The 20,359-nt window shown below is 32.5% G+C and overlaps 1 protein-coding gene across 4 annotated transcripts in view; it reads right to left on the reverse strand.

Annotated features, from left to right (window-relative positions):
- Window positions 1–20,359, reverse strand: part of TRAPPC8 (trafficking protein particle complex subunit 8) — an 85,030-nt gene that overhangs the window by 23,598 nt on the left and 41,073 nt on the right. For all 4 annotated transcript variants that reach the window (XM_063077215.1, XM_063077214.1, XM_063077213.1 and 1 more), the window contains 8 exons: window positions 16,203–16,334; window positions 10,683–10,907; window positions 9,632–9,740; window positions 8,010–8,204; window positions 7,460–7,590; window positions 5,154–5,228; window positions 4,540–4,666; window positions 2,345–2,499 (listed from right to left, as the gene is read on the reverse strand). In XM_063077215.1, coding sequence (XP_062933285.1) covers window positions 2,345–2,499; window positions 4,540–4,666; window positions 5,154–5,228; window positions 7,460–7,590; window positions 8,010–8,204; window positions 9,632–9,740; window positions 10,683–10,907; window positions 16,203–16,334 — 1,149 coding nt within the window. The remainder of the gene's footprint in view (window positions 1–2,344; window positions 2,500–4,539; window positions 4,667–5,153; window positions 5,229–7,459; window positions 7,591–8,009; window positions 8,205–9,631; window positions 9,741–10,682; window positions 10,908–16,202; window positions 16,335–20,359) is intronic.

A 20,359-nucleotide genomic window follows, 5' to 3' on the forward strand; every position in this document is an offset into this window, starting at 1 on the left:
AACTTAGACAAAAATGGGCACAAGTAAAAGAAAAAAGAAAAAGTTAAAGATTATGACAGGGACTTGGCTTGCCAGATTAAAAAAAAAAAAAGAAAAACATGAAAAAGCAACAGTATGGTATTGAGGACAGAAAGAAATGAGCAAATACCACTGAACAGAGTAAGCAGCATCCAAAAAAAGAAAACAAAACAAAACAGGTGTATGGGTACTTTCAGAGAGCATTAACATAACACAAAGACGGCATGATGTCCACATTCTATTAATAATATTGAGACTAGAATCAACATTTGACCTTTACCCCCTGACATTGAAGAGTATATTCTTGAATTTAAAAAACACAGACATTAAAAAATAAAACTGTACAAGTTTTGTTAAGGGAAGTATCTGTAAATAAATATAAAACTTAGAAGCAACAAACTAAAAGACTATCAGATATGACTTCATATAAGTTAAAAACTTCAACATGATGAAAGATGCCAAATCAAAGTTAAAATATGTACAAAATATTTATCAATCCGAAGCTGGTACTCAGGTCAGTCCATAAGTCTTTTATTTGCCCTACAGAACTCTTTAAATGCAACATAATTAAGCAAGTGTCAAATGTGGGCAGAATGCAAGCAGCTCAGCAATACCCTCCCTTCAACACACACACTACCCATTACCACTTTCATGAGTATGTTACCTACCTGCCATTACAGGTATAGAATACCTATAAAAATCATTCAGTGAGAAACAGGGAAATAACACCCAATTAAAAGGATATATAAACAGGCAATCAAATGGACATATAAAGGGAAAAATTCATATGGACAAAAATAAATACAAAGATTGATCAACGTGCAAATAAAAACAAGGTCATTTTTCACCAATCTAATTTGCAAAAGTTAAAATAAAATTCCATATGGCACAAATGTGAGGCAATGGACACTTTCATTCTGAAGAAAAGGCAAATTACTACAGCTTTGCTAGTATATTTTTGTGATATACTGCAAAATTCTAAACTTACACTAGTAATTCCACTTCTAAAGTCTAATCCAATCTAGAACATGGACAAAATTTATACATAATGATGTTTACTGCAAAATTGTCTATGATGATGAAAAACTAGAACCATTTCACACTATTAATAAAGTATAAAATATATTACAGCATATCTAAATAAAGGAATACGCAACTATTAAACAAGAATTTTTTTGTTTTTTTTTGTTTTTTTTCTTTTAGTCGTTTTTTCGTGACCGGCACTCAGCCAGTGAGTGCACCGGTCATTCCTATATAGGATCCGAACCCGCGGCGGGAGCGTCGCCACGCTCCCAGCGCAGCACTCTACCGAGTGCGCCACGGGCTCGGCCCTTAAACAAGAATTTTTACTGAATGAAAACAAAGACCATGTTACATTGCTAAAGACAAAAAGCAAGTCACAGGATAAAATATGTGTAGTGTGATTCCACTTATAATTATTAAAACTATATATAAGCACACAGTGAAAGGACTGAAAAGATAAACACCAATTACGTATTGCTGGCACCTTCTGAGCTCCCCTACTAGAAAAACTTGAGGATACAGGAAGAAGGGCTTCCTTTTAGTGTTTACCCTTATACAGACATGACCCTGCCTTTGATCTGCCTCTCAGGTAGACACCTGATCCAAACTGGGTCACATTTCTCTTCCTGAAACTTGAAATTTGAAGTGGTACAAAGACTGGAAGTTGTTAGACTAGGGTCTGATCAAAAGCAATGCTCTCTAGGGTTTAGAAATATTCGCACCCACAATTCCCTAGAGCTGATGAGTCCTTCTTTGAGATTTATTCTATATACTTTAATTTCCATGAGATATTCCAATGTCCTTCAACTAAATAATACATTTTTTTCTTTCTCTGGTTACGCCACCTAGCATCAATTTCTATTATTTGCAACTAAAAGACATTTAACTCCTATGGTATGAAAGTGGGATAGGGTGAGATAAGTAGAGGGCGAAGGGAATATTGTTTTTTATTTATATACTTTTATATTGCTTAAATTTGTTTACAAGCATTCATTTGCATATTATATTTATAAATTACAAAAAAGCCATTGATTTTAAATAATTACCAAATGTTTTTTTACAAGAGTTTTCCCAATGTCCATCAATATTTTGAGGGTCATATTTTATAACCTAGCTGTACTTAATGCTAATTTGCATGATTACCTTACCTTTGTGAATTATATCTATTTAATGCTAGCTTAATAATAAAAGTACAGTTCAATGTAATATCAACAACCTCAAAATCTAAAATTAATTTACTCAAAATATTATCTGCCCATGTCAACAAATTATTAAGTCTATGATATTTTAAAAAGTGAAATACCTCCAAGAGTGGCATTTCTTCAGTGATTATGGGATCTAAACGTCGATCAGGACCATATTTAATTGATGTTTTCTCTTCTTTTGTGTTGTTAAGTCGAGGACCTTGAATTTCTAAATCCTGTCTCCCTCGGACTGACATACTCAAGGAATATTTTCCTAAAATAAGAAAAAATCAATGACTTAAAGTAATTTGGTATGCTAACTGACATCACTTTAACTTGAACATATGAATATTATTAAGTTTCAGATTATTTCTAGAAAAATTCTTGACAGTTTTTGATTAACATGGTTAATCAAAGAATTAAGTATATTTTAGTTACATGTTTAACAAAACCTATGGTATGCTGCTTAATTTCTCATCTTGTTTCAGACTGACTAACTTTGAGAAAAGACTATGCATCACTGAACAGGAAATCCTTTGAAACCAAAATTTGACTATAATGTCTTTTAACCAAAAAGATCTGAGAGAACAGCTATTTTGGGCCCAATAATTTGATTCAGGCCATGAGAAGAGAGATCTATTTTCAAAGGGAAAAAATTTCAAAATAATGAATAGGTCATTACTCACATTCAAATGTATACACTAACTTGAATTATTTCTGGATTATAAATAACTGCATCTTCTCAAGAGACTGCACCAAGAAAATTAAATCCAGTACAGGTAAGTTTCTCAAAATTAAACATATTTAATATATATATGAGATTTTCCCCAAAGATTTCCATGCAGTGCATCTATGTGTGAAAGAAGCTAGGGTATACAACCATCTCTCCTGCAGGACTACTCAGAGCCTTTAATGTGCTAAAGGCCAGTGTGACAGTCCCAGACTAGATATGTAATGTAGCATTTCCCACACTTCAGTGGACTCTGATCCCTATTAGCATTTTACATAATAATGAACTACACTAAAGCATCGTGAAAACTCTGCTTACGAGACGGGATTTATTTTAATAGTTCAGGGTCTCCTCCCGTTAATATCATACAATAACAAATTATGATACTAATGCATATATTTGCTACCTTAAATGAAACAACTAGCTATATTTTATTGACAACCATAACTTCGTAGTACTAAACTAAGTCCTTGTTATGTACAAGTGGGAAAAGAAAGGGGCCTCAAAAAGCTCTTAACACCCAGTTTCCTGCTTTAAAAATGCAATAAGTTAGCAGGATTATTTATAAATAACACTTGACTGGTACTTGTCAATCAGGAAATATAAATACAGTATGAAAATGCAGAATAACCATACTCAATTTTAGTTCATTTTTAAACAATTTTTTAATTCTTATGGATTCACTCCACTTTCATTTTTTTAAATTTTGTATTGAATTATCTTAGTTATGCAGGCAAGTAGAAATATACAACTGACAGTTAAAAGGACCAACAAATCTCCCAAGTGTTCCCACAAGATTTCCCAATATTAATAATCAGCTTCTGTACATGCTAAATTCACATCTGTCAAAGACTATTCGGCATAATTTGTTACAAAATAAAACATATCTACTAAAATAAAGGGCTAGAACTAAGGGGTCTCATAGCAAACTCTCTCCCTACATCTTGTCAGCTTAAATTCAAATAATCACACATAGTATTTACAAGATAATGTTAGAACTTAAATGGCTCCCTGAATTTTAAAAAAAAAACAGTAAACTATGTTAAATACATATATCTTATAGACTTACTCTTCAAAAATTTGGAAAACATACTGTATAGGGTACCAAGAATATCAGCTTCATACTAAAACCTTACTTTTGACAGTACAGATGACAGAATTTAAAGTGTTTAATATTAGATGATGTGAAAGCATGGTCTTTAATTTGTTTTATAAAAAGGAAATATTCAAAAAATAAAATATGCTAAGATAGTTTTGGTATTGGCAGCAGACATCTCAATCAATGGTTAGAATTTATTTGGTTAGAATTAACTAAATTTAGGTCAATAACAGAAAAGAAAAATACATAGGGTACAGCCTAAGAATTGTCAAAAGAAAATAAATCAGAAGGGAATAAAGTTGTTTATTTTGAAGCTATGGCAGAGGTTAAAATAATCTAAATTATTACATTCTTAAATCTGACTTAATGTTTTTATCTAAAAGTACCTTAAACCTATTTAGAAAACACCTCATTCTCATTCCTTTTATTCTAATGAATGATTTAAGAATTAGTTTTCTAATTGTTTAGCAAGGCTATAGCTTTACCTGTGTGACATCCGGGAAGAGCACCAATGCCATCTACTGTCATGGAGCCCTGAATAGTGCCAAGATTATAAACAACTCCCAGAATATGCAGCTCCCCTATGTGATGGGGAAAGAGCTTTAGTCTTGCCTGTGGAGATATTTAAGTCACTCTTATTATGTTTTCATAATATCTTAAATAGTGCAATACCTAAATTCTGTAATGTTGCAGAAATATAAACTCATGATCTAAACATTTTAATATCAATTGATTTTTTTAATTGAAAAGCAATTCTTCAAAAGAAAATCTCTAAGTTCAACAATTAAAGGCCTGGACCCTCAACAATACTTTTAATAAAAATCGAAATATTCTGGTCAACTAAATATCATGTGAAATTACCACACTGACACCAAGAAGAAAGAAAAACTTTTCACAAGCCTTCTTAGGAAATTGACAAAGACCACCACAAACCTACTTTTCCCACCAGCTTCCTCCTAAGCAATTCCAGTTTCCTAGTCTTCCAAATTTTAGTTGTTAAGAACACTAGAACATAACACTGAACAAATTAAGCTGGTTTTTACATTTGTTTTCAGCTTACTTTTAGAAAGGCATGAGACAAAAAAAATAAAACAATTACCACTTTAGATTCTTCACTATTAATTAAGAATTCTGAAATAACTTCAGTTCCAATCATTTCAGGTTCACCTGTAATCTGAAAAACAAATTATTTTATAAAATAACATTCTAATGAATAAAATGCCAGATCATTAACATTTCTACGTACCAATGCTTAGGAACAATAATACTAATTAAAGTTAGCATTTACTAGTTTCTTACTATGTGCTAAGCTCTATGCATAGTGTTTTATTTTCACATCTGGAATAGAGACATGCTGTGATAGGCACTTGATATATGTTTTTTCATTTTGTTAAGCCCAACCCAACTGAGGAGGATAAGTGATCTATTCAAAGATGCAGGCACCGAGAGGATAAAACCCCAAAAGAAAAGGATCAGCTGCTCATAATCAACACTGGCCAAAATAGCCATTAAATTTAATTTTGCAGTAAGAGCAAATTTCTCCATTTTTCGTTCAAGACAACCTCTTTTTCCAAATTGGCCAATTACACATAGAAAAGGTAATGGCAGCCTAAGTATGGTGCAAAAAAGACAGGAGCAAAATAAGAGCAGTAGGGGAAAGAAAAAAGTCCTGTTTCCTCCAAGTAATATTAAGAGACTACAGTCTCTGGCCATGTAGCAAAGTAGTAATAACTGGCTCATACTGGAGATAAACCTGATCCTCATAAACTCTTATTTTATTTTTACCATGAAATTAGTTATTTGACACAAGAAATAAAAATTACATCTCCCTAAATTCCAGGTTAGCATCTTAGCCCATCACCAGTAGAAGTTCATGAAGAAATCCGAAGAGTTTGAAATTTATAGGAAAAAGTGCAACTACTTATTTAAAAAAATACTTCATTATATACAATGAAAATCTTCACTTAACTTTATTAAGCCTTGTTTAAAAAGTCTATTATATTGAACAGACTAATATACTTAAAAAGCTAATAGATCTTTTTTAAAAACTTCCAAGTTCAATGGTTCATACTCTTCTAATCCATATTCCAGGTATCCAAAAAGCATTAGAAAAATCACAGAGATTGCTAAAATTCAAGTCAGAGTAGAACCTAGGAAATCTCAATTATTCCAACTATTCACAATCAATGTAAATAATCATAAAATGTCTTCAATGAATTTAACCAGCAAGACTTTAAATAAAGCAATCTTTAAAAAATCAAAACACTTCAAGAGGAAGAAAAATAGTTTAAAGTTTAAAGTTAGTACAACAGACATCTTCCAAGTTCTTGCTTCACAGATCGGCACCAAAATGTACTTTTCAGTTCCAAAATAAATTTTTACCACATTATTAAAGCATTATAGCAAGGAAGCATAAAAAAGTAAAAGTTGTATAATAGATTCTGATGAATAAACTAATAAATTAGTAAGCAAAAAATGTACGTGTCAAAGTTATTTCTGTTTCAACAAGCTGGGAAACAAAAACTATCTGTTCAGGTCATTCCTGCTCCAAAAATAACTATCATGAGTATATAAGTGGCTTACTACAGATATGGATACAAAAAGAAAAAGATAAATATATATGAAGACTGTGAATAGGCAATCCACAAAAGAGGAAATACAAATACAAGAACTTCAACTTCACTAGCAATCAATGAAGTGGAAAATAAAATAGCAATATGGTATTCTTTTACCTATCAAATCAACAAAGATTTTTTTAATAAATACTAATGCTTAACAATGCAAAGATGAGATACCCAACCCCACATGCTACTGGTGAAAAGCCAGTTGGTATGACTTTTTGTAAAATCAATAAGGTATTAAAATACTTATTCCCTAAAATCTTCTAACTTCATGCTTAGGAATCTTTCCTACAGAAATAATCTGAAGGATAAAAACCTATGCACAAAAACATTCAGCACAGAATTATTGTAGTAGTAAAGAAACTGAAACCTCTAAAACAACTTCCAATGATATGGAACAGCTTATGAATCATCCATATGATGGTATATTATACAAAAATGAAATATTAAGACATTTTAATATCAGAATACGCATACAAAACAACACAGAGTGAAAAAAGCAACATATAGGATATAAGGGAATCCCAAATATGAGGAAAAACATATAAATGGAAAGACACAGCAAAACGTTAAAGTGGCTATTTCTAACATTGGGAAGACAGTTTTACTCCTTATGTTTTTCTATATTTTTAATTTTCAACAATAAACACATAATTTTTATAACCAAGGAAAAATAAGCAAAAGGAGTAGGTATAGCTCTATGAACAGAAGAAGCTGCAATGTTATTACATCATCTGTTAGGCTATAACTGAAACATGATTACAAATACCTTTTAATAACTTACTCGTTCTTTAACTTCTTCATTATCCTTTCCACTGAAATCATTAGGTTGAAACTTCCAAAGCAATGACAAATCAGTCAACAAAAGTGGAACCTTCAAAGGGTTTCTGAAAGCCACTTCCACTGTAATTGGTTCTATAAAAGAAAGGCCTAAATCAGTAACTTTAATAAACCTCACATCTTATCCTAAGCTTCTATTCTCAAAACACAACTTGCTTTCATAGCTCTGCATTTCTGCCTAGACTATCCTTTATAATCTTGTAAGTGTCCATTTATTCAGGGTTCAGTTTTTAAATTACCACCTTTGGAAGATTTCCCCAATTTCTCTGTACTAAAGAATGTCATTCCCTCTTCTATATTCCAACATCACATTATAAATACCTGTATTAGAGCCCCCATTGTTTGATTTTATAAATACAGCTCAGTAAATTATGAATTCCTCATTTAACTTTGCATCCCCAGTCTCTAGTAATGTGTGGTATACTGTAAATTATCCTGAATCTGCTATAAGTAAAACAAAACAAAAAAAAACTCCCAAAATTCAAGTATATCACCTTCAACAACTGCAAGTGGAAATCTTGAGTTATCTGAATAACTGTTCAAACAGTACTGTGTGGGATGGAAATTGGATGGAATTATTCCTTTGTTAACCACAGCCACAACTTGTTCCTCAAGTTCTCGCCACTGCTGAGAGGACTCAGAGTCATATTCTTGATCAAGACTTACATGAGTAGCTGCTTGCTTTTCACCTAAAAAAAAAAAAGTGTCACAATTCATGTTTATGAACACCTGCCTTAAAATAAAACATTTTAAATAAAAGTCTAAGATACCCAAATAAATACACACACACATTCACTTTTGCCTATTTCTAATTCTGTGAGCAAAAAATATCCTCTTATTAACCCTAGCCTAACTGGGACTTTGCTTATAATATTGACATTCTTTTCCTCCTGACTCTGAAAGAACATATTTTCCCTAGCTTCCTCAATTTTTATATGAAATATTTGAAACATACAGAAAAGGCATGGCGAATAATATAACAAATATTTGTATTCTTAAATTTAACAAATGTCAACTTGTACCATATGATTCCAAGTATTTTTTATAAAATAAACATTGCAGACATGAGTTGATGCACTCTCTGAAAGCCTCCCCAATCCTATTACTCTCCCTCACCCCCACTAGCATCACTTCTTCCCAGAGCTATCCCAAAGTTGAAGTGTGTCATTCTCATCCAGTTTTTTATTTTACCGCATAGAGTATATACATAAATAATGCATAAAATTGTTTTATATGTTTGAAATTTATACTGTAACTGACTTTTGTCACTCAGCATTATGTTGTGGGTATTATCCATACTGAAACATGTAGAATTAGTTCACTCGTGTCCTGCAGCATGAACCCATTATGGGAATACACCAAACTATAAGGATTCATTCTCTGCTATTAGGAATTTCGGTTGTTTCACTTTCTTTTTGCTATTAAAGACAATGCTCTATTTTTTAAAAAACACTAAATCAGATCTAAAGGAAAAATATACTGATTAAGCTCAAATATAAGAATGTTAAGAATTACCAAGTTTACTTTAATATACACCAAGAGCTTTAATATATTTATACTTTTGGTCCAGTATTGCCATCTAAGGCTCAATCCTAAGAAAATAATCCTATATTTTTAAAAAAATCTCACAATAAGAACAGCAGAATATTATTAACTGTTCTCTGCTTCTGTGTAGATTTGAAAACTTCCATAATAAAAAGTTTAAAAATCAAGTTTTATCCACAAAGATATCCATCATGTTGATTTTATATAAGTAAAAAGATGGAAACAATCTATTTATCAAGTGAATTTTAAAATACTTATATATGCTGAATAGAATATCTTACACACATTAAAAACATTTATTAAGATTATGTAAAAACATGAGCATTCTTTATACTATGTGCAAAAAGTTGTTGTAATTACAACTGCTTTGTTTTTATTGTTTTTAGTTTTTAAGGCTGGGAGTAAAACCACTGAAGTATTTTTTTCCTCAGGTGGCAGGACAACAGGTGAAGCGGTATAGAGTTACTTATTTTCCAATATTCAAATATACATCATTTTTTAAATGGAGAAAGAAAAAAATACTTTTAAAAAACAGTCATTATGTAATTAGGTCAAATAAAACTTCACTAACCATCTGCTGGTCGTCTGTCATGACCAAAGAAAACCCGTGTTGCTGAACTGTTAATGTATGGTAACGGAAGCTGTGGTAAAGGACCATCTGGTGATAGCTGACTTACATTCTGGGAGAAATAAAAAAAAAAAAAAAATAGCTTTTGAGAAAATTACATTTTCTTGATATATGCTTCCTCACTTTTTAACACACAAAGTATTAAAAAACATGTTAAGCAAGAATATTAGGATACATAATCACTAGTTTTAATACATCAAAGTCATAAAATTTTACAACTGAGAACCTGAGATATCATTTATTCTGTCTCAAGAGAATCTTCCTAAAGTTACTCAGCTAATTGGTTCTCTTTGGATGTTAAACTTCCAAATGTTATTTTGGTGTGTATTTTACTTCCTGTGACATCCTATCTGCCAAAATTCTAACTCTCATGATTTCAAATTAATAAAGTCCGAAAGGGTAGTTATTTTCTGCAGGATATTCACTATTCATAGGCCTTGGAGAAAAAAATTACAACTTCCCATTTTTTCCATAAAAAAAATGCTTTATATTTTCTATCCTCCTGCCTTAGTGAAATATTCTTTCTTCTTATTTTTCTGAGTTACATCATAATAACCTGTCTATTTCCCATGGATCCATACCTCCTCATCTTTCATAAGGAAAAGAAAGGAATGTATTTCTAAAGGATGGTAAGAGGACCTACCTAAAACCAATTGTAAAATTGGTTGTAATCCTACAAAAATATGAAGAAACAGTCCAGAAAGCTTGTGGCATCTTTTTTTTTTTTTAATATTCCAAGAACAGCCATAAATCAAATATTTATTGAAATATTAAAATCCTCTTTGAAGAAACTGTAGAAGGGCCAATGCAACTCAGACATATGACCAAGAAGCTTAGCCCACCACAACTTTATTATGACAGATAATTACACATATTCTAATAAAACCATTTTATTAGACTCGTAGGAGATGGTAATAAACAGGCTTTTTTGCTGAAAAGAAAAGCAATGAGTTTAATACAATTTAAATATCTATTCCTGAAAATAAATATTCACCTTGTAAACATAAAGATATTCTCTGAGGAAGGCCCCTTGTTGAGCAGCAGATTGTTTACTTTCATTGATTAAAATATGCCTGAAAGCAGAAACAGCATTGTCCAGTTGTCTAAGAGTATAGGACTGGCGTCCAATAGTGAAGTTAATGTGGTCCTCTGCAAGGGACCAGCCTTTTCCTTTGTAAACTTGCATGGCTTGACAATAGCAGCGTAAAGCATGCTTTTTCTGTAAAAAAAATAAACAAAGTATTATAATATAAATTTTTCTTGGACTGAAAAAAATAAATACACACACACACACTCAAGTAACTAATTCTTCTTCCAACAGAGTCTGGGATGATGAAGAAAATGAAACTAACATTTATGATAATCCCTTCACAATTATATATAGAATAATATCTTACAGATTAAGTTTTCTCAGTCTTCGGAAGTGTGTTTGTGTTTTGGTGGAGAGGAGTACAGAATGGGAAGGAAGAGAAAGGGAGACCAGTCTGTCTTTACATCTGCTATTTCTCTGAGCAGTATCTTAAAAAGGTCAACTTCAGAGGAAAGAGCTCACCTCTCAACTTGGCTTCATCTACCTCAAATTCTTTCCAGAAAAAGGCAGGGTATATATAAACAAACTAACAATTTTTAATATCTAAAATGGGCAGACTTTGCTAAGATTATGATGAAAAAAATGTTCTCATGCTGTACCTAAAGGTATACTATGTTTTCAAACGATGTTTTCCTATCAAGTAAAACCATCATTTTTATCAAACTTTTTTTCCTTTGCCAACAACCAAAGACTTGCATTAAATTCAGGTTGCCATATGTCACATAGTACAAATTTACATGATATATACGTATAAGTCAACCTTATTTTTCTATGTTAAAAATTCACGTACTGGCTCCATCATGCTGACCCTAGGCTGCCTGCCCACTACAACTCACTGGCCACCGCTATGACCAAGATGTTATGTCTCACACCATTCAGATAAAGCAATGGGCTAGGACAGCTGTATAGTAAGCACTGGCTGTGCAAGACATGGCCACGTCAGGTGCCACCATGGCTTCCTCTTCAAACTGCTGTTGGCACTTACTGTTGTTCAGTGCACCTACAGCAGAAGGACTGAAACAGCAAGAGATTAAAACCAATATATAAACAAGAAATGTGCTCAGAATGAAAAACTGTATGGAATGCCAAAACTTTATGAGTACTGCAATAAGACTACAACATTTATGGCAATAAATGTCACCAACATACAAACTCAGGAGAGGTACAGATCACCACATTCTTGCAGAAGTGCGAGCAAACAGTATGTCTGACAGAAAAGATGACCAAAAAGGGTGAGAAAGGAAATTCGTGTTGACGACACACACTATAAAAGTACATCCTACAGAAAACCAAAAAAGCAGGAAAAGCACAAAAGCAGTTACTCAAATGTCAGCCACTGAGAAAAGATAGACAATAGAATGGGGAACAGCCATTGTAACAGCCAGAAAAGACTCCCCATACTTTTACATCAGGATAAATTCCCAAAGAAAAAGGTCTATGTCAATCACAATTAATGGAAGCTTTTCTCCAGATCTGGCCCTGGACTTAACAGGTACTAACCACTTTGCTATCACTGCCCTAGAAGATGCTCCATCAAAAGGATCAAATTAATTTAGAAAAAGGAAAGAGGATTACAAAGTTGAAGGCTGATTTTCAATACCAGTAATCCTTAGAGCCAAAATTTACCAGACAGAAAAAACCCAAAAGAAGTAACAGAACAATTGCAGTCTAAAAACTAAGAGGTTGTGAAGCAAGCAGGCACCTTTGTCCAAAAGCAAGAAGTCTAAGAGGCCAGGAATAGTAACAACTTTGTGAAAAACCATTTGAAAGTTTCCAGAAAAATAGTATATGAAGTCATGGATTAGAGTTAAAGGCTTGGTTGTTTACTTCTAAGACAGCTATTTTATGAAATATAATTTTGTCATGGTCATTCCTCTTTATACCACTCCACTGGCCTGAATGGAAATACCCAGTGTGTGCTAAAACTGTATGTGTGAGTATGCGGTGTAAGTGTATAGAGATATATTTATACACATACACACAATTGAAATTACTGTCTTATTTGTTTGGTAATGACAGTTTAGCATTCTTTTCTTTTGCCCATTGGGGCGCCCTAGCACAACCATAAGCAGATATTCAGCATTAATTACATATCACCGCCACCCTTAGAACTCAGATAATCTCCATCTTAAACCTGAGATTTGGTACCAAGAAAAGGCTTCTTTTCACTAAACGTTTGTTTCAGGGTATATTCTTGTACCCTCTGCCCTCCAAAGAGTAGATTACAAATTGTGTCATGTATAATCAGAATTCGCATTGTGGGTTTTTTTATAAGATGTTTTCTCGATTAAGTAATAATGAAATCAAATGAAATTGTCCACCACTTGATAGGATGCAATGAGAACTTAGTATCCCTTTAGTGATGCTCCTACAAAGTTACCCAATTTGAATCTCATCATGAGGAAAATGTCAGAGAAACCTAATTTGAGGGACATTCTGCAAAAATAATTGGCCTGTAATCTTTCAAAGTGTTGACGTCACGAAGCCAAACAATCCTTTGACTAAAAAAGGACGAAGGGTCCTATGCCCTTTGATAAAGGATATTTATGGGACAACTATCAAAACCTAAAAGAGGATTAGATAGTAGCACTATATCAATGCCAATTTCTTCATTTTGGCAGTTGTATTATGGTTATACAAGAGAAAGTTCGTACTTCTAGAAAATGTGCTAAAGTATTTTGGGGCAATAGGGCACCAGGTAGATAACTCTTTTTTTTTTTTTTTTTTTATTGAAACTTAATTGATTGTACATATCTGTAGGGTACAGCACTGAATATCAACACCTATGTGCAATATGTGATGCTCAAATCAGGATAATTACTATATTCAACCTTACACATTGTAATTATTTTTTGTGGCCCTTTACCATTGTCTCACTAACCACCACCCCCCTTCCCATCTCTGTTGGCCTCAGTTGTTAATTTAACTCTCAAATGGCTCAGGTAAATAAGAACTTCTGAATTGCACTTACACCTTTTCTTTAAGTTTGAGATGATTTCAAAATAATTTTTAAGTGATGTTTCATGAAAAAAACAATCCTAATCTCTATTCAGCATTTAATAAAGGAACACAGTCTTAAAAACTGATACAGAGAAACAATTGAATGTGTAAGTATTGAGTTCAAGTGCATTTTTGAAGATTTCTTGGAAAAGTATCTAAAGAGATTTAAAAGAGGTAACAAGAATTTAAAGTCTGCCTTTTAAAGTAAGAACAGAAAGCAAGATTGTCCAGGTTACAGTGGACACAATCACATACACATTCCCTGGCACTTTCTTAATTTTCACTGACTATAAACTTTTATAATGCCAGTTCTTTTTTTTAAATGTCCTTTACTGGGCCGACCCCGTGGCGCACTCGGGAGAGTGCGGCACTGGGAGCGCCACAGCGCTCCCGCCGCGGGTTCGGATCCTATATAGAGATGGTTGGTGCACTCACTGGCTGAGCGCGGTGCGGCCGGTCACAAAAAAAGACAAAAAAAAAAAAAAAAAAAAAAGTCCTTTACTTACTGATACTCTTAATGGAAAAAAAAAAAACTGGACTATAATCAATTTCTGGGCATGATAAGCAATTCAGCATAAACTCTCAATCAGAGAGAAGAGTAAGAGAAATAATCTTATAATAATAATATATAATCTCGGCTCCCATACTCACTCATCCCTTCCAACACACTCCTGTTTTTAATGGAATGTCATGAAAAGCTAGTGTTCCTAAGAAACAACTTGACCTTATAATTGTATGTGTTCTACATGCCCTATCTCCCAAGGAAGATACTGTTTTTGACCAACTTCAATAGGACATATATTTGCTTTTCCAGTAGATCTGTATTTTTAGTCACACTCTCAGGTTCCCACATACTGTTTATGGAAGAGTTTTCCTGGGTTTGGAGTACACAGAGAGGTCATGAAATAGTAAACCCAGTTACCTTGGAATCATTACTCCATAGGGTAACTATGGTTAAAGAAAATTATAAGGCCAGATACATTTACTGTATCTCAACCTATTACAAATGTAGTATGTTTCACCTGCTAGGCATTTCCTAGAAGCAAAATGCCCTATAATTTGAGAAGGTAAATACAAGCAGCTGTTTCCAGTTCCAATGATATTACCATTCCCACAAATGAAACCATTCACAAAAGTGAGCAAAGATGTGAAAAAAGAATGACTTACTTTCAATAAGAGACAGTGTACCATTCCTAATAAGGCATATAATTTTCTTTCTAAGCAAAGGAAACCTCATGCTTAATATATTTTGTTGCTTTTTGAATAGAAAACTTTTAAGCAGAGATAAACAGTGGCATAACATGTTTCAGACACACTTGCGCTTACTATATGGAAAAAGGGCTGTGAAAAATGACAGGATTTTTTTCATGTTTTTTCCACTTTGGAGACAGAAATTCTAATTCATGGAATGCATCAATTATTATAAAAAGAAATTTAATTTTATATAAATATTCCAAAGGTTTTTTATTTAACAGGTAGCTAGTCCACATATGTAGAGGAAGGAACCCAATCTTGAAATGCTGGTTTTTAAAAATCATGGTATTTTTACATGAAATTGACAGTAATTTTTGAATATCTTTATTCCATTGTAGCTTTTCAATAACATACAGTTTTAAACACTGGCATGCTTTGGTTAGCACAGACTTGTAAAAATCTAAGTATTTTCACAAAAATTCATATTAAGTTCATTTCTAAAAAGTCCTCAAACTCCCCTACTACATCAAAAGCTCCTTAAGAGGCAAAACCATGTTGATTTTATGGGTATATGCTCAGCTCCTACTACAGTCTCTGGAATACAGAAATCCACATTTCTGTTTATATTTATAGTAAACCCCTATATCTCACTGCTGCTACTACTGTCGGTCTCTAACAAAACTCTCTCCACCAAAGCTTATAGGGACAACTGAAGCTGGAGAAATCTCTCTAAATAAATAAAGACCCCTCTAGTCCAACTGCTTCCAGAGACAGGAGACAGAAGACTTCCACACATTAAATATTTAGTTAATACTATTATAAAGCACTTTGAGAGACAACCTAAAAGAGGATTAGTAGATGAGGAGAGCTGAAGTAGGAAGAATTCATCCCAGCTTGAATACATATAGTATAGCTGCCCTTCACATATATGGTTTGGTTTAACCTCAAAAAAATTTGAGTAAAATTACAAATTTTATAAATAAAGAAAATGAGGCTCAGAGAAGTTAAGTAACTTGAGCAAAGTCAAGTTGTGAGTAGAAGATCAAGGTTAAAACCCAGATTTGTCTAAATCCAAATGTCATGCCCTTACCAACAGAACACACTATCTCTGAACAAGATTTGTTTCAATTTTTAGGATTAACTTTAAATCATAAAAAATTGACAAATGACACACATTAACAAAATAAATGAATAAATAACAACTTTTTGTTTTAAAGAAAATGCACTCACCTGCCCTGCTTTACTAAACCGATGGCCTGCCAATATCATATGAAACGCATATTTTCTAACCATGGGACTCTTCATGTTTATAAAGCAATGTGCTGCCTGTTCCAAAAGAAGTGCACTTCGAAGATCAGAATCCTACGAATGTTTAAAAGAAAAAAAGGTTAATTTCACAAAATTAAAAGTAAAAAGATAACTGGAGAAAAAACATTTACTTTCTTAATATAGAGCATTTCCAACGTTTAACTTAGAGTGTATGAGGGCAGAGAAACAAGGGGTAAACCAATCTTGATTCTTTCTTCCAAAAAGTACAAAAAATTTTTTAAAACCCTTCAATATATTCTCTACCATGAAATATTTTGTTTTTCATAAAAGCCAAATGCCTGGTTATGACGTGCCACATAACAAATCTCTGAAGAATTGCAATCCCTTCTCAAATGGCAAAAATGTACATAAAAGGGGAATTTAATACAGGTATACAGATTAAAGATAAACCTGAAAACACAGAGCACAGAAAAAAATTAATTTACAGCAATCTAATTTCTTCTGGAAGTTTATCTGTAACTTCCAACATTTCCATCCATCCATGAAAATAAGGAAAGATAAAACAGAATGTGCATAGATTATGAAATAATCTAACTTATTACTTTATCCTCTGTAACATTTTACTATATTTAAAGGAATACTCAATTTCTGCTATGATTCAAGAGGGCCAAAATGACTGCTTTTCATTAAAAAGTTCAGAAGATTTCCCCCTCAAAGATTTTTTCACCTGCTATTATTATATTAGTAAACAGTCCAACTCAAATTAGTTTCCACTTCAACTGACCCTTACAACACAGCATTTACAAAAACTACATACATTTACATTACACCCATAAGAACAATCTTTCAACTGAAAGAGTCGTCACTTTTAAAAAACTGAGAAAGTACTGAAGGTTGCTGATTAAGTATCAACAACATTTTCACCAAAACTTTCTCCAGGTTTTCAGCTATTCTCAAGCTGAACTTACCATGCCCTTCCATGTGTTCTGCTGCCATTATTTTCCCCGGGGTAAGTTGAAAACAGAAAACATTGACTTTAAATGCAATAATTTCAACAAATTATAGTAACATCAAAAAGTGTTCATAGACCACTGATTATTATAAACTATCTCTGTAGCAATCATAAAATTATAATAGAGCTGACACAGATCTGAGGAAATCATCTAGAAAGCATTTAGTAAATGGTAGCCTATTATTACCTATTTCAACCCTCTCATGACAAAAACTAAATGATTCAATGCTTTCTCTAGTAATTAAGATCCAAGAGCTAATAAGTAGAAAAATCAAGAATATATAATGAATGAATGGTTCTTAACCAAGGGTTTGCATCAGAATAATTTGGGGGAGCTTGAGAGCTTTTTATTTTTTAGGAAAATAGTTTCTTTTTTAAAAAAGTATTAAAATAATACAGACTTTTTTTTTTTCTGGCGGCTGACTGGTAAAGGGATCTGAACCTTTGACCTTGGTGTTATCAACACCATGCTCTACCAGTGAATAAACCAGCCAGCTCTCTTTTTAAGTGTTTGAAGAGAAAAAATCAACTTCTTACTTTCCCATCCTATGCTTCATCTCATTTGCCAGACATAACTATTTGTTTCTAGCTTGGTGGTATTGGTGTGTCATCTCTCTCTCTCTCTCTCTCTCTCTCTCTCTCTCTCTCCCCATCTATCTATCTATCTATATCAATATATATGTGCTTATACTGTATGCCTACTATGCATGGTTTTTTAAAAATACACATAAGTGATATTATAGAGAGTATCTTTTTTCCACTTAATAATCGTGGACATCTTTTAAAGATATGTACATCTCTCATTTCTTTTAAATCTACATTGTATTCCATTATATAAATGTACAATAATTTATTAATATAGTCCACAACTGATTAAATATTGTTTCATGGTATCTTTACAAAAACATTTTTGAGTAACTATCTAAACATTTATATTAGACATATTTCTGAAACTATAACCACCACATTAACAAAAGCTATGTATATACTTCAAACTCAAATCAATACAGCCAAACTGCTACAAAAAAAGTAGTACCAATATATACTCTCATCAACAGAGAATGAAAGTGCATGTTTTCCACTCTACTCAGCCAAAAATCTTTTAAAAATTTTTACCAATCTAATAAAAGAGAAATGACACCTTGTACCTTAACACAAAGATTACTATTTAAGATTTCTTAAATAGTAAGGCTGTTAATCTTTTCATATGTTTAGGGGCCTTTGTACTTTTCCTGTGAATTGTCCACTTACACCCTTTTGTGAACGGATTTTTGTGATTCACCAGTTTATAAGAGTCCTTTGTATATTTAATCAATATTAGTCCTTTGTCATACATTCTGCAAACAGTATTTCTCCATTTTTACATGAAAAGCTTTATTCTTTTGTAGTTAAGCATACTATCTGTCTTTACAGCTTCAAGATTGTATATCTGACTGAGAAAGGATGTTATCATTCCTAGATTTAAAAAAATGCTCTCCTAGCATTTTCTTCAGGGTTACACACACACACACACACACACACACACACACACACACACACACACAAACATATATGTGTTTTTTTGTATTCTACTGATTTCATTTTTTTGTATTATAGTTTAGTCAAGCTAAATTATTATGTGATGAATAAGACAGGAATCCAACCCAAACAGCTGGTTAGGTGTCACAATACATTTAGTGAATAACCTAGCTCTCCTCAGTGATTTTACATACCTTAATCATATACAGAATTTAAATTACCATTCTAATCCATTAAGTTGTCTATACTTACCACTATAAAGTTTTAATTTCTTTAGCCTTATATTTTAACATCTAGAACAATAATTCCCTCTAATTACTTTTTTCTATTTCAGAATTTCCTGTCAATAAGAGTTTCACAATTTTTTTAAGTTCTATAAATTTCTCAGTTTTATTATTAGCACATGTGCACACACATATACAAACATACACACACAACAGAAATATATACATATTTTTAATTGCCTATGAAGCTTCATCAAACTGTAAAACTTGCATGGGCAACAATCCTGGACATTCTAATTAGGGAATACTGGGTACCTGTGATGGTTTGTTAATGATTCTAATGTACAATTCAGTTGGGAATCAGAACAATAAACCCTCAGCATTCTCAAATTTACACTGAAGGACTGACCAAGTCAGGAAACACCTGTAAGTCTAACAGCATGTATGAGGATACTTGAAAAAGTTTGTGGAAAAACAGAATAAAAAGATAATATGAATCTTTTTGTGAACTTTTTGAAGTCCCCCTAGAATTAACTTAGCTGAAATAAGAGTTTAACTTTTCCATGCAACAGACTATTGACTGAGAAAGAATCAGGTTAGCTGAATACCCTGTTTTCATATCTCACTGCAGCTTTATTCTTCATTAGACCTTGTCTCTTATAGTAACACCCAAAGTGGTAAAAATATTGCTTTGGGAAAAAAAAAAAAGCACTGAAAAGAATGACAATGGCCATCAGTGTTAATGGAAGAAAAATGAAAGGATTTTACAAAATGATGGTTTTATCTAGAGAGCAGAGGTTTTGAATGAATTGAAGAAGAAAATCTTAATATAATGGTAGTTCATATGTATGATATAACAGGTCAATTATACATGCTTTATGAATAACTAAGAAAAAAAAAAAACCTGTGATACCACTCCAGCAAGAATTCCAGCCTATCAAAATTTTGCCCACAATCAAAAGAATTTTAACAAAAGCTGAAAAGGCAATAATAATAACTTACTTTAAGTTACTTATTTATGAGCATATGCATAGAGAAAAAAATCATCTAAGGTAAAGGTCACAATAAACATTTTCATAAATAATTAATAAAGGCAGCAGTTGTAGCTTCTGAACTGTAATTAAATTTCAAACAAAATATGGCTCTAAGATTTTTTTCTTTGCACAATTGTGAAATTAATAGGAAAAGTGTTATCAGCTGATCAATTTCCCATAAGAACAGTTGCTCTCAAGCTGAAAAAACTTATAAAAAACTGCTATTATCCAGTAACAGACAAAAAGGGTTATAAGAACAGAATAACTGCTCAACAAAGAAACAGACACAAGTAGGAATGTCTTAACCATCAAATTCAGACATACTATCCT

Source organism: Cynocephalus volans, chromosome 13 (assembly GCF_027409185.1).
Source record: "Cynocephalus volans isolate mCynVol1 chromosome 13, mCynVol1.pri, whole genome shotgun sequence".
Taxonomy (NCBI): Eukaryota; Metazoa; Chordata; class Mammalia; order Dermoptera; family Cynocephalidae; genus Cynocephalus; species Cynocephalus volans.